This window comes from Sorex araneus, chromosome 9 (assembly GCF_027595985.1).
Source record: "Sorex araneus isolate mSorAra2 chromosome 9, mSorAra2.pri, whole genome shotgun sequence".
Taxonomy (NCBI): Eukaryota; Metazoa; Chordata; class Mammalia; order Eulipotyphla; family Soricidae; genus Sorex; species Sorex araneus.
In genome coordinates this window covers 25,624,882-25,639,015 of record NC_073310.1, presented here as the reverse complement: position 1 = coordinate 25,639,015, position 14,134 = coordinate 25,624,882, and the positions used below count along the sequence as shown (strand labels likewise).

Sequence of the window (14,134 nt, the reverse complement as noted above, 5' to 3'; positions counted from 1 at the left end):
AAGAGAAAAAATCTCTATGTGGCAGGAGAGACTTTGGATATAAGCTTTCCTAAATTAGTAGTGACAATCTGAATCCTTGTACATTACTCCCACTGAAAGTGACAAATAACTTTTAACTGTGATTAATGATCTTTTTGTATTTGCATCTATTACTACATTATAGCTTGGCTGAACTTATTTACATACGAAACATGTTTAGAAAATTGTCTGTGTATATTAATATCAGTATTTCTTGTTTAAAGTTTTCTCAACATCGCATGAATATTTCCTCTAAATCAGTATGTTAAAAAATAAAATATAAAATACCTGATAAATGAAATAGAAGGAAATGAAAGAGAGAAGATAATCAAGGGAGAAGGAGAGGAGTTAGGGAGAGGAGGAGAAAGAAAATGTCCAAATTTTTAGGGCATTTGATAAGTTTGTTTTGTTTCTTTTTTTTTCTACTGATCTTTATTTAATTTATTATTAAATTAGTGAATCACTGTGAGGGTGCAATTACAGATTTACACATTTTCATGCTTGTGTTTCCCTCATACAATGTTCGAGAACCCATCCCTCCACCAGTGTCCATTCTTTAACACAAATGAACCCAGTATCTCTCCCACCCCCCAATCCCATCCCCAATCCCATCCCCCACCCCACCCCACCACTGTGGCAGGGTATTCCCTTTTGTTCTCTCTCTTCTTTTCGGTGCTGTGGTTTGCAATAGGGGTATTGAGTGGCCCTTGTGTTCAGTCTCTAGTCTACTTTCAGCACGCATCTCCCTTCCTGCTCGAGATCTCCAAACACATTTTACTTGGTGTTCCCTTCTCTATCGGAGCTGCCTTTACCCCCAGTATGTGAGGCTGGCTTCCAAGCCATGGAGCCAACTTCCTGGTACTTATTTCTACTATTCTTGGGTGTTAGTCTCCTACTCTGTATATTTGTTTGGTTTTTAATCGCTCTAATTATTTAACTTCTTTCCAGCTAAGTGAGCTTTTTTTTAAAATGTCACATGTTTGCTATAGAAAATACAACTTGTTTTGTGATAAAGAAGTTAGGTTTGTGCTGTTTTCAGGAGCACTATCATTCCTTGTAATGTTAAACTTATATTTGTAATAAAAGTTCTCTGGATATTTACTTGGATAACATAAACTATCAACATTTTCTACTTATAGACAACGTTCTGCTTTAGGAGAATGTCTGGCTGCCTTTGCTGGTGCCTTTCCCGTAGCATATTTGGAGACCCACCTCAACAAGCATAATATTTACTCTATCTACAATACTAAGACTTCACGGGAGAGAGCAGGTAATGCAAGAAATGAGTCCAGTATTTGAGATATTAAACTAAAATGTAACGACATGAGTTATGTTCTATGCAGTACACACACTATTGTCCCATTGTTCATTGATTTGCTCGACCAGGCACCAGTACTGTCTCCATTGTGAGACTTGTTACTGTTTTTGGCTTATCAAATTCACCATGGGTAGCTTGCCAGACTCTGCCGTGAGGGCATGAAACTCTCAGTAGCTTGCTGGGCTCTCTGAGAGGGACGGAAGAATCAAACCCGGGTCAGCTGTGTGCAAGGCAAATGCCCTACCCACAGTACTATTTCATTTTTTTTTAAATTTGGGGCCATATTTGTTGATGCTCACAACTACTCCTGGCATCCCAGGGTACCAGATGCTGTGCTAAGATTGAACCAGAGTCAGCCACTTGAAGTCTATATATTATGCAGCAAATTCCTATGTATCTTTTGGCTTGGTTCTCCTTATTCCAATATAGTATCTTAAAATTTAGTTATTTTTTCAGCAGACTTAAATATTTTTAAAAATTTGTCTCGCCATCAATCTGTTTGCTATTCTCAGACATATACCTCTCAATAAGATTTGTCTCTGTGTAACTCATGTTATTCTGATTTTATGGCTAATTTTTTCAAGTAAAGAATTTTTTAAAATTCATCATTATTTAATTTTAATTTTAATTTCACTTAGCAAATTAAAAAAAAACAGTAACTAATTCCTGAAGTAAAGAATCCTAAGTTCAAAAAGAGAAAAGAATCAATAAAGGAAACTGACAACATTTAAAATTCTGTAAATTGTGCAAAAATACTCAATGGAATTATAGGCAGTAGTAATTAAATATGAAGCCCTGAGGTTCACTGCAACTTGGGTAAAACTGGAAGCTATTATAAGCAAAGTCTGAAGGGAGAAGGACAAGTACCGGTGATTTCACTGACTTACGGTATGTAGAGGGAAAAAAACAGAGGAATAGACACTCTCAGATGATGACAAACCCCTGGCCTTGCATTACCAAACTGAGATCGCCAAATAAAGGGGAGGTGTTGGGGAAGATTGAAGAGGACAACTCCAGGTGCATAAGCAAATTGGTGCAAGGCCTTGGGCACTTTGGTGGTGTTAAGATGTGGTAACTATGCATTGAAACCGTAAGCATTAGCACTGTTGAAAACATGTTACCTAAAAATACATTAAATTAAAAATGTAAAGAACCATCCAAAAAGACTCTACAAGAGAGTTCTAATAAGTATTTACACTCTTGAAAACCAATGTTACCGCAAAAAAACTAAGCAGGTATTAAAATCTCAATCCTCTTTCTCTCTCTGTCTCTCTCTCTGTCTCTCTCTGCCTCTGTCTCTGACTCTCTCTCTGTCTCTCTGTCTCTCTCTCTCTCTCACATACACACACACACACACACACACACACACACACACACACACACACACACACACATCCCAGACAGTAGAGAGATAGCTCAAGGGTCAACAGAGGTGCCTTTGAACCTTTGAATCCTGGCATTAAATAGCACCCAGGGAACCATGGGGTTTAACTCTTCTATATATTGCCAACAGCTAGTCCTGTTAGCAGAGTATTGCCTCAAATTTCACCCTGTTCTCTTTCTTGGGAGACCACAAAATAAAAGTTACTTTTTAAAAAAGAGTTATAAAAGACTAAAGTCCTTGAATTTAATAAGGGAAATATTTTCAGGAGCTGGAGTGGTGAGGAGCTTGCTTTGCATGCAGCAGACCAGGTTAGATCCCTGGCACTCCAGGTGGTCCCTTGAGCACTGCCTGAGTGTAGAGCAAGGAGCAAGACCTAGGAACCTCTAGGTGTGACCCAACAACAAAGAGAGAGAGAGAAAGAGAAGGAAATTTGTTCAGTGATGCAACTTGAAGAATAAGGTACACTTTAGTACTATGAATGGGAGAGCATCTGAAAACTAAACTATGTGGGTGTAAGATCTATATAAGAAGATGTCCATTGCTGGGGATGAGACTTAGATATCAAGGAACTAAAAATATAGCCCTAACCAAGGTCAGTTCAATGGTCTAGGCTCTTCTCAGTAATATATAGGTGATACCTTAGACCCCAGATTCCTTCTGTCTAAAGTTAGGAATGCATAGAAAGGTGGGATGAGATATATTAGACATGTAGGCAGAAACATTTGATATCCATGTGTGCTCTGAGGTACAATTTATTTGCTAAGCTTAAGGAGGTGGTTGTAGTATAGAAATTTGAGGGGGAAAGTTGGCTGGAGATAGCTGCCTTGAGCAATGGACAAAAGGAGCCAGCTGAAGACTGGCCAGGTTTTGCTATATCGAAGCCCAGAGGAAATGGTTGCCTGTGACTATTAGAGATGTGCAAAACCCGCTGTCCATTAATATCACTTCATTAACTGAACACAGATCTTTTTCCGACATGTTTCCCCAGCTCTCAATTTGCCAGCAAATGTGGAAGATGTTTGTCCAAATATACCGTCTTTGGAGAAACTTATGGAAGAAATTGTGGACTTGGCAGAATCTGGCATTCGCTACACTCAGATGCCACATGTAATGGAAGTGATACTACCCATGTTGTGTAGCTACATGTCTCGGTGGTGGGAGCACGGCCCCGAAAACAATCTGGAAAGGGCAGAAATGTGCTGTACCGCTTTGAGCTCAGAGCACATGAACACACTTCTGGGGAATATATTGAAAATCATATATAATAACTTGGGGATCGATGAGGGAGCCTGGATGAAGAGGTTGGCAGGTAAGAAATTGGGAGCACATGTGCCGACTACTGTTGTCTCACTTCTGAAGAGATTTGCAATCCACAGAAGACTACATTTTGCTATTGACTGGCACTTCACTCTGACTTATGAGCATATTCTTCTGTGCGAAAAATATTATTTCTGTCATGCTGCTCTTTTTAAAAAAAAATTGGCATATTATGCATTGGGTTACATTACGTGAAGTTACCACTTTTTGTTTTGTTTTATTTGGGGGTTACACCTGACTGTGCTCAGGGCTTATTCCGGACTCTGTGTTCAAGGATCACTCCCAGTGGTGCTCCGAGCACCAGATGTTGTGCTGAAAATGGAAACTGGGATGGCAGCATGTAAGACAAGCACCCAACCAAATGTGCTATCTTTTTGTCCCTGGTTACCATTTTAATTTTTTTTTTCAGTTAGTCACCATGCATTACAGAGTTATTCATCATTGTTTCAGGCATACCGTGTTCCAGCCTGTACCAGTGTCCACTTCCCTCCACCAAAGCCCACTATTTCTCTCCCATCCTACCTCTGATAAGCACTTTTTAATAATTGTTGGCACTATGGTTTACAGTATTGTTGCAGATAGGACTTCGTGAATAATACTTGAGCACTTTCAGTGCTGACCTCCTCCTCCCAATTCACCACTGCCCTGCACCATTTCTTAAGCTTGTTTTTCCCCATACCATTTTCCCTCATATAACCTGCTGCCACCCGCCAATCCCCCAGTGATATGTTTCCTGTTGTGTGAATATTCTTTCGGTCAGGGGCCCTGAGATAAGAGATACGAGAGAAATGAGATTTGTGGGAGAGGTTCCTTGCTCTTTTTCAGCAGCAAAGCAGCGAAGAAGCGCCCCACAGCCTCTTTTATTTATTATCCTACGTACATACATCTAATGCCCTCAGAACAAAAAATAAAAAGCATTAACGGAAAATGGGTTCCAGGAGGGACACCAAGACATCCAGGCTGCATTGTTCTGTCACCAAAGGTCGCAGCCTCCAAGGAGGAATGCAAGGCCAAGCAGCCTGGCACCAGGAGCTCCAGCCTCTTACACCTGGAGTGATAAGGGGATGTGGGAGAACTTCCGAATGCCAAAGCTGAGCTGGGCGAGGGACCTGTGAGAAAGGGGAGATTGCGTCTATGTTATTCTAAGAGCTAAAAGGCAGTCAAAGGAAGAGATGTTATCCCTATGCAGACCAGTCCGGGTACATGGGTCCTGGCTCGCCCATTCTCATGGGGCCTATTTCTGCCCGCCTGCGGGTCAGTCTCCACAGGCTCATTCTAACAGTCGGGCTGGGCCCCAACCTTTCCTACTGGAAATGTCCTTTGTTTCTATTTCCTTTGGACATTTTTTTTCTTTTCTTAGTATGTTTCTTTATATCTTGTACATGAGAGAGATCATTCTGTGTCCATCTCTTTCCCTAATTACCATTTTTAAGTAAATATTTACCTAGTTTGACTTAAAAAAAATTGGGCCGGCTATGTTTATTGTTTGTGCTTTTGTTTGTTTGTTTATTTTATAGCTGGCAATGCTCAGGGCTTACTCCTGGCTCTGTGCTCAGGGGTCCTGGCACACTTGGAAGACTATATGGAGAGCCAGGGATTGAACCCAAGTCAGCCAAGTGCAAGGCAAACTCCCTCCCTTGCCTTGAATGCGCCCGGTATTATCTTCCACTACTTTCGTTCTGGCCCTAGTTTGACAATTTCTTTTCCATTTTCTTTTTTGCTTTGACAGTTTATTTCACATTAATCAGTAAACAAGCAGTCAGAAAGTATGATTCTGTCGAAGAGACAAAATAAAATTGTAGTTTGAAGCACCCATGTTTAGCATCTATTTTACATAGGTGTTGAAAAGCATAATCAGGGATATAGCCAACTACTTACATTTAAGTTGATCTGTCATCACACTATTTAATTGCATATTGGGAGTTATTTAAATATCCAACCACTGAAGTATGGTTAAAAAGAGCGTACACAACCACATACAGGATGATTGTAACATAGTTAAATATGAAGATTTTAGTATGGTGTTATTCTGGAGTGATAACGCAGAAGGTGGGGCATTTGCCTTGCATGCAACCAACCCAGGTTCGGTTCCTCCATCCCTCTCGGAGAGCCCGGCAAGCTATTGAGAGTATCCTGCCAACACGGCAGAGCCTTACAAGCTTCCTGTGGCATATTCAATATGCCAAAAACAGTAACAAGTCTCACAATGGAGAAGTTACTGGTGCCTGCTCGAGCAAATCGACGAATAGCGGGACTATAGTGCTACAGTGCTACAGTTATTCTTTAGAAAATGCTTCTAATATTCAATACTGATTGAGGAGATGTATTGTAGTAAAAGGGGGATACTTAGTGTTTAGAGAGGAGACAGAGAAGGAAAGAAATTGAGTGGGGAGGAAGAGAACAAGAAGTAATGGGTTAAAGACATCAGGGCTTAAGCTATACCAGAGCTATGAGCGAGGGGTAGAGCATATACCCAAAACACAGGTTCAGTAGAAACCAAAGACTTGAGATCTAAGCAGCAACCATTGAAACTTTGTAATGTGCCTGTCAAGTTGGAAGGCAGGGATGGAGTGGGGTTGGGGACGGGGAGCGAATCTGGGAACACTGGTGAAGGGAAGTTGACACTGAAGGAGGGATTGGTGTTGAATTATTGTGTGCCTAAAATGCAACTATCAGTAACTTTGTAAACTATGCCCCTTTAATAAAACTTTCCCAGAAACTAAAATAAAAATGCTTATAATATAAAGAAGATTTTTTAAAGAAGAGTTTTGACCTGAAAGACAGTGCAGGGTTTAAGGCACTTTCCTTGCACAAAGCCAATCCCAGTTTGATTCTCATCATCACATATATTCCCCATCAGCAATGCCAGGGATGTTTCTAGAACACAGAACCAGGAGCAAGCACTAAGCACTACCAGATGTGACCCAAACACCTGCCTCTGCATGCAAATAAAGGGCATTTTTAAAATTTCAAATAAGAATAGGTGAATAAATGTTGATATGCAGTATACTATGTAGTTAAGAGGTATCTCTCGACAAATACTCTAAATATGTCAGTATGTTCATAATGGGTAGGTTACTTACTGGTGATTTAAATGTTTTCATATCTATCTTGGGCTGCAGCGATAAAACAGCAGTAAGGCGTTTGCCTTGCACGCAGCCAACCTGGGTTCGATTCCTCCGCCCCTCTCGGAAAGCCCAGCAAGCTACCGAGAGTATCTTGCCCGCACAGTAGAGCCTGGCAAGCTACCCGGGGCGTATGAGATATGCAAAAAACAGTAACAACAAGTCTCAAAACTGGAGATGTTACTGGTGCCCACTCGAGCAAATTGATGAGCAACAAGGTGACAGTGACAGTGATATTTATCTTATCCCCCTTAAAATTTATTAAAATATTTTTTCTGTAAAAGTTGCATATATGTGGACTGTATTTTAGAAAAAAATCATTATTAATATTCTAATATTTTGAGCCCCTTGCCAACATCTATATTGGTTAGTACATATAAGAAAAGTGTTTTATGTAACTTAACTTCCATCAGGAGAAGTATGAGGCAGTTTCACTGAGATAACTCTATGCAATCTCATAGAATTATTTCATTTGCATAATTCTCCTAAAAGGACTTTTCTATTTGGATATTTTTATTGTGTAAAAGTGCTGATTTCCAAAGTAAATAAACACCTTCCCTTGCCCCATATAGATATATACTTTTGACAGTCTTTCTTTTAAAGTGTGGGGGCACCTCAAATTCAATTCAGTAATAATTTTAGTTTGAACTAGACAAGTGAACAAAGTAGGGCTGGATCCTAAAAGAAGTCATGTACTGAGCAGAGATTTTAAATTATGCTTCACATGTAATTACAATCTGTCCTCATTTTAGTGATTGTTTATGCTGAGCAGAATACTAATGCCTATCTTCAAACAGTATTTTCCCAGCCTATTATAAACAAAGTGAAACCTCAACTCTTGAAAACTCATTTCTTGCCATTAATGGAAAAACTCAAGAAAAAGGCAGCGATGGTGGTATCTGAAGAAGACCATCTGAAAGCCGAGGCCAGAGGGGATATGTCGGAGGCAGAACTTCTTATTCTAGATGAGTTTACCACACTGGCCAGAGATCTCTATGCCTTCTACCCTCTCTTAATTAGATTTGTGGACTATAACAGGTATAATGATCAAAAGTGATGAATTTCTCTAACTCATTCATAATCTTGTGACTACGAAGATTCCAGTTGAATTGCTAAAACAATTTACTCACTGTCAACTTAGCAACAAGTCCATTCATGATTATTGCTCAGTGTTGTTGCTAAGCTTATTTTTACGCAGAGATCTTAACAATTTTGTACCAGAAATTATATTCCGAAGAAGTGTTATAGTAGATTTTCATATGTGGAAGTTAGAAGTTTGGCAATTTTAATGTTGGGTGTTTTCGTTTTTAAATGAAACCTCCTATACATTGATTGAAAGCATGTATCAACTCTGGTCAGCATGTCCATCCTTGGTTCCTTGGTTTCAAATTTAACTTTGGGAGGGTGATTTTTTTTTGGAAATTAACTTTAAGGAGTAACTAAGGAACTTCTTTGTTTATTATGGATCCAGGGCAAAGTGGCTAAAGGAACCAAACCCAGAAGCAGAGGATCTTTTTCGGATGGTGGCAGAAGTATTTATCTACTGGTCCAAATCCCATGTAAGTAGGGAAAAAAATGATAAATGTCATTATTTGATTTATGTCCAAGGCTTTAAACCTATTGCAGATTTCTAATCCCTTAATTAGTAGTGGTTATCAAACTTGTCTAGAAATAGCATTTAACCATTGAGGAGAGAAAAAAACAAAACAAAACTTTCTCCTAGAAAGTTTGGAGCATGAAGGTATATTCTTTTTAATTTTTAGTTTACCTTTAAAAAATCACTGATTTTTAATTTTTTTTCTAAATATCAGGGGGAAAGGATATAGAGAGATGTGTACCATAGTTATCATCCAGGATTTTTTTCTGTATTGATATTTTTGTTCTATCTAATATACCATATCTTACATAATATATTTCTATCGGAAATATTCCTGCCTCAGTTTGATAAACACTGGGCTAAACTCATATGTTTCTAATTCAAGATTGACATGTTTTACTTGTAAAGGCACTATTATAAATTTGTTCCATTTTCACACATTTATCTCCAAATGAATCTGATTTCACTAACAGCTTAGAATAAGATAAAGCTCCTGCTAGATATTCTGTTGATAAGTTCTGTTAAGTACCTCTTTAGTGAACTTTCACTACTTTATGTGCTGTAAAGAGGACTATGTATTTTTGTCTGAAAGGGGTGTTAGCTATAACTGAAACTTGAATGTACAATGCAATTATTTTAATCACTTGCAAAATATGGGTAATAGTAATATTTGGTCCCAATTATTTTAAGTGTTTGGGATTTTTGTAATATGATTCTATGGGACTTTGACAAAGGAACACAAAAGATTCAGTTTTATTTTTTCAAATATCTCCCACCACCCAGTTTATTTTGTAATCTGTTTATTATATGATAATTTTATTATATAGCTTAGATTAATTGAAAACAATGTTTTAAAACAAATTCACACTTAATTCAGGATATAAAATAGTATTTATTGACTATCTGAGGAAACTATCAAACTTAAATCTAAGATGTATATTGCAACACGCACTAGGAAAATATACATTAGAAAACAGAAAGAATTTTCTCATTCTCTTTTTCTATTTCTCCCCACTTCTTTAGAACTTTCTTTCAATAAAACTTTTGCCTCAAGTACAAAAATACATAATGCATATAGTTACACAGAAATAATACATGAAATACATTGAAATACATAAATCATTTGGGATACATCCAAACAAAATTTTGAAATCTAGAGTCCAGGAGTAATGAACCTAGGAAAATCAAAATTACCATTTTGTGTGTGTGTGTGTGAAACAAGAGTGTTTTTAAATGAAATTCATTTAGAAAGATCTGAGGGTAAAGGGAGAGAAAAGTCCATGTTTGAGAGAATTCTGCTTCTCCAGGGTGGAAATAAGCAAAGAAATATGGAGACAATCAAACAAGATACATATTCCAGGAAGAAAAACCTACATGTTTTCTTACAGCAGAAAGTCTTGAGCTTCATCAAGCAAAAAAAAAAAAAAATCTTGAATTTACATGAAAGGCAGAATTTTGAACATGGTTATAATAATTAGTATTTTTTAGAATATTTAATGAACCTTTCAATAATAAAAATATGACTATGTGCTTTTGAATCATCTGTTGTTAAAAACTCATATATGTTTATATGACTCATATGGACTATTCTCCTAATATTAAAGATGAAACTTTCTCGACAGTCTTCTTAATAATAAAGCTAGAATGTTAATATAAACTAAATTATATTCAGGATTTAGACTTTTTGCTATCCTTGCACACTTTTTTTATAGTTTTCAAATATCACCCTATTTAGATACTATTATGAGATTGTTTTATTTGGAGATTTTTCATCTGAAAGAGGATAGCATATATTAGCTTCTTTTTAAAAATTGTTCAATTCCACTTTAATTTTGTGTTTGCTCTTTGTTTACCTGTTTTTATGTTTCTAAGTTAAAAGTGAATATAATTATTTTATGTTATTTGAAAAATAGAAATAATCAGAAAAACAGAAATGGAACTTCCATTATAATTATATATGCCCTTTGAAAATGTTTGTTTCAGAAGCAACATCTATACTTTTCACCAATTGAATGAGAGATCAAGTAGCTATTCTTGGATTTGTAGATTGTTATTTAAACTTTTGTAGCCTCAATTTTCCCATCTTTGAAACTTACACATTTATATCTAGTTCCCAGATGTTTTGCCCCTACCCAATCTCCCTCACTGGGTATTCAACAGAAATTGTTTATTTTCACCATGAATTATAGATTAGTACTTTATCTTCATAGAAACACTGGATTATGGGTAATAATTAATTATACATACTTCCTATCCATATGGTTTTGACTGAAATCTTCTTTGCAATTTCCTAGAATTTCAAGAGGGAAGAGCAGAACTTCGTGGTACAGAATGAGATCAATAATATGTCTTTCCTCATTACTGACACCAAGTCAAAAATGTCTAAGGTATTGCAATGATTTGTTTCACCGTTCTCTAAAATGTCTGACTGTAACTTTAATGGGTTGGCATTAGTAGATGCTGTTCTCTGGCTTCACATACACATGTTAGAGTGCTTAGGAATGTTTTAACTCGGTGTGGTAAAGCAGGCAGGTACAGAATCTGGGTATACTGACTCTTTAGTGAAAAATTGAGGCAACTTTGTGGCAAGAGGGCAGCACTGTAGCACTGTCATCCAGTTGCTCATCAATTTGCTCGAGCAGGCACCAGTAACGTCTCCATGTTTCCATTGTGAGACTTGTTGTTACTGTTTTTGGCATATTAAATATGCCATGGGTAGCTTGCCAGGCTCTGCCGTGCGGGCAGGATACTCTCAGTAGCTTGCTGGGCTCTCTGAGAGAGACGGAGGAATCGACCCCAGGTCGGCCATGTGCAAGGCAAATGTCCTACCCACTGTGCTATCAAATCCTTATAGATCATCCAGCTATAGCAGCCAGAGATAATTCCAGAGGTTTAGTTAACATTGATTGGTATGGTAGATTTCTTTCCAACAGAGAAGCTTTAGGCCTTTGGGAAACAATCTATTATAAACATGAATTTTATTATAACACTCTCTCTATATATATGTACATATATATGTATATATATATATATATATATATATATGCCTGTGTGTTTTTGGCAAAGCAAGTATTTCTCAAGATAAAACTCAGTAATTCATTCTTAATGTTTCTCTTAAGCATTGAAATACAAAGTAAATGAAATTTCAATAAAAGTTCACATATCATCTGCTTTTCTAATATTGCAGTGTGCTTCTTTTCCTTTCAGAATTATACAGAAATGCATATCAGTGAATTGTAATGACTTAGAACTTTGAGATTATAGAACAAACATTAACAAAAGAGGCTTAGAGGGAAAGAGAAATAGGATCCACAGTTGAATTTTCAAAAACAGGGACTAGAGAGTATAGAGAGATAATATGGTAAGCAGGCTATATGCCCTGCATGCATAGACCTGGGTTTGATCCTTGGCACCCCATTTGGTTCCCCTGGCATCTTCAGGAGTGATCCCTAAGTGCAGGAGTAAATCCCGAGCTTTACTGCATGTAGCCCCCAAAGAAAAATAAAATAGAAACTAGGGAATAAGGGAGCTGAAACCGCGGCAGGTTAGAAAAATTTTGTCATTCTGTATGTGAGAAAAATAGCCACAGATTGTTAACACTTAATCTTTTTTCATTAGGCAGCTGTTTCTGATCAGGAAAGGAAGAAAATGAAGCGAAAAGGAGATCGCTATTCCATGCAGACCTCTCTTATTGTAGCAGCTTTGAAGCGTTTGCTGCCCATTGGATTAAACATTTGTGCCCCCGGAGATCAGGAGCTCATTGCTCTTGCCAAAATGCGGTTCAGTATGGTAAGGTTGTTTTTTATTTTTCTTACCAGTGATAATGATCATTTTTATGTCCAGAGTCTCAACTGTCCAGACTCTTTTAACTGCCTTCTTTATGTCAGTATTTTATTTGCATTACAGGTTGCAATCTATAGTCTTTCTGTGAAGGCTTCTCAGATTCAGATGCAATGACTGTCGATCTTTTCGATGACTATTTTAAACAATTCAAAACTATATTAATATTCTTCTGGGAATATCTAAGATATAAATAGAGAAGACATAAAGAAGTCACTGATAGTCAAAAAAATTAATTTCATCTGAACTATTATATAAGACCAATGGTCAGAGATATCTTCAAGTTCCCAGAGTGAGATTTGGTCAACGTTAGAAGCATGATGCACGACACTGTGGTTAGATAACGTGTATCTTCTACATTGGCTGTTCTGGTTTGCAAGCATGAAGAATTAAATTCTCAAGCATTCTAGATAGTTCCTATTTTTCTCTTCATTCTACCAAAAATGAGATTGCTGTTTTATACTTATCTAAATCGGAGGACATATTGTCTTCACCCTGATCCCATGTGGAGGGATCCTCTACCCACAGAGTTTGATGCCCTACGATGAGCAGATTGCCTAGAGATTGGGCAGCAAGGGCTGCACAGGTGTAGATCTCTCAGTTGTTCTCTGCCCTCTAATCCTCAGGTTATGTTTTGTGTCATTCCCAATCATAGGTGATGTTACTAAGTAATAAAACTATTCAGTGATTTCCGATAATTGCTAAGGCTATTTCAGAGATTCTGGAGACATACTTTTGACTGAACCCCTGGGGACATGTTTCTGTTCCCTGTCTTGTTGTGAAGCAAAATGAAGTTCCCAAGAGCCTTATTGCACTTAACTGTGGAGTTATATTTTTGGTTTTTTTAGTGAGTCAGAGCTTGGCTGGGAAATAAATCATTGTGAGAACCCTCAAAACTTGTTATGAGAACGCCTCTCCCCACTGTGTGACTTCTTTGAAAAACTGAATCACCTCAAGATAGTTACAAAGCTTTCATGATTGAGTTTCAGTCATACAATGATCAAATACCCATCCCTCCACCAGTGTACATTTTCCACCACCAGTGTTCCCATTATCCCTCCCATCACCCCCACCTCACCCTAACCCCTGCCTCTTTGGCAAGCACTTTCCTTTTTACTCTCGCTACTTTGGGGCATTATGGTTTGCAATACAGATACTTGGAGGCCATCATGTTTGATCCTTTGTCTACTTTCAGCACACATCTCCCGTCCCAAGCGATCCCTCCAACCATCATTGACTTAGTGGATCCTGTTCTATCCCAATTGCTTTCTCCCCCAGCTCATGAGGCAGCCTTCCAACCATGGAGCAATCCTCTTGACTCTTGTCTCTACTGTCCTTGGGTATTAGCCTCATACTATGTTATTTTATATTCCACAAATGAGTGCAGTCATCCTATGTCTGTCCTTCTCTTTCTGACTCATTTTACTCAGTATGATATTCCCCATGTCCATCCACTTTTAAGCAAATTTCATGACTTTATCTTCGTTCTAATAGTTGCATAGTATTCTATTGTGTAGATATACCAAAATTTCTTT

At 37.7% G+C, this 14,134-nt stretch overlaps 1 protein-coding gene across 1 annotated transcript in view; it reads left to right on the top strand.

The window, feature by feature from the left end:
- Nucleotides 1-14,134, top strand: part of RYR2 (ryanodine receptor 2) — a 762,156-nt gene that overhangs the window by 625,694 nt on the left and 122,328 nt on the right. Inside the window, exons 66-71 of the mRNA XM_055147039.1 lie at nucleotides 1,158-1,288; nucleotides 3,709-4,029; nucleotides 7,960-8,200; nucleotides 8,634-8,721; nucleotides 11,054-11,146; nucleotides 12,378-12,548. Of these exons, the coding sequence (XP_055003014.1) occupies nucleotides 1,158-1,288; nucleotides 3,709-4,029; nucleotides 7,960-8,200; nucleotides 8,634-8,721; nucleotides 11,054-11,146; nucleotides 12,378-12,548 (1,045 nt within the window). The remainder of the gene's footprint in view (nucleotides 1-1,157; nucleotides 1,289-3,708; nucleotides 4,030-7,959; nucleotides 8,201-8,633; nucleotides 8,722-11,053; nucleotides 11,147-12,377; nucleotides 12,549-14,134) is intronic.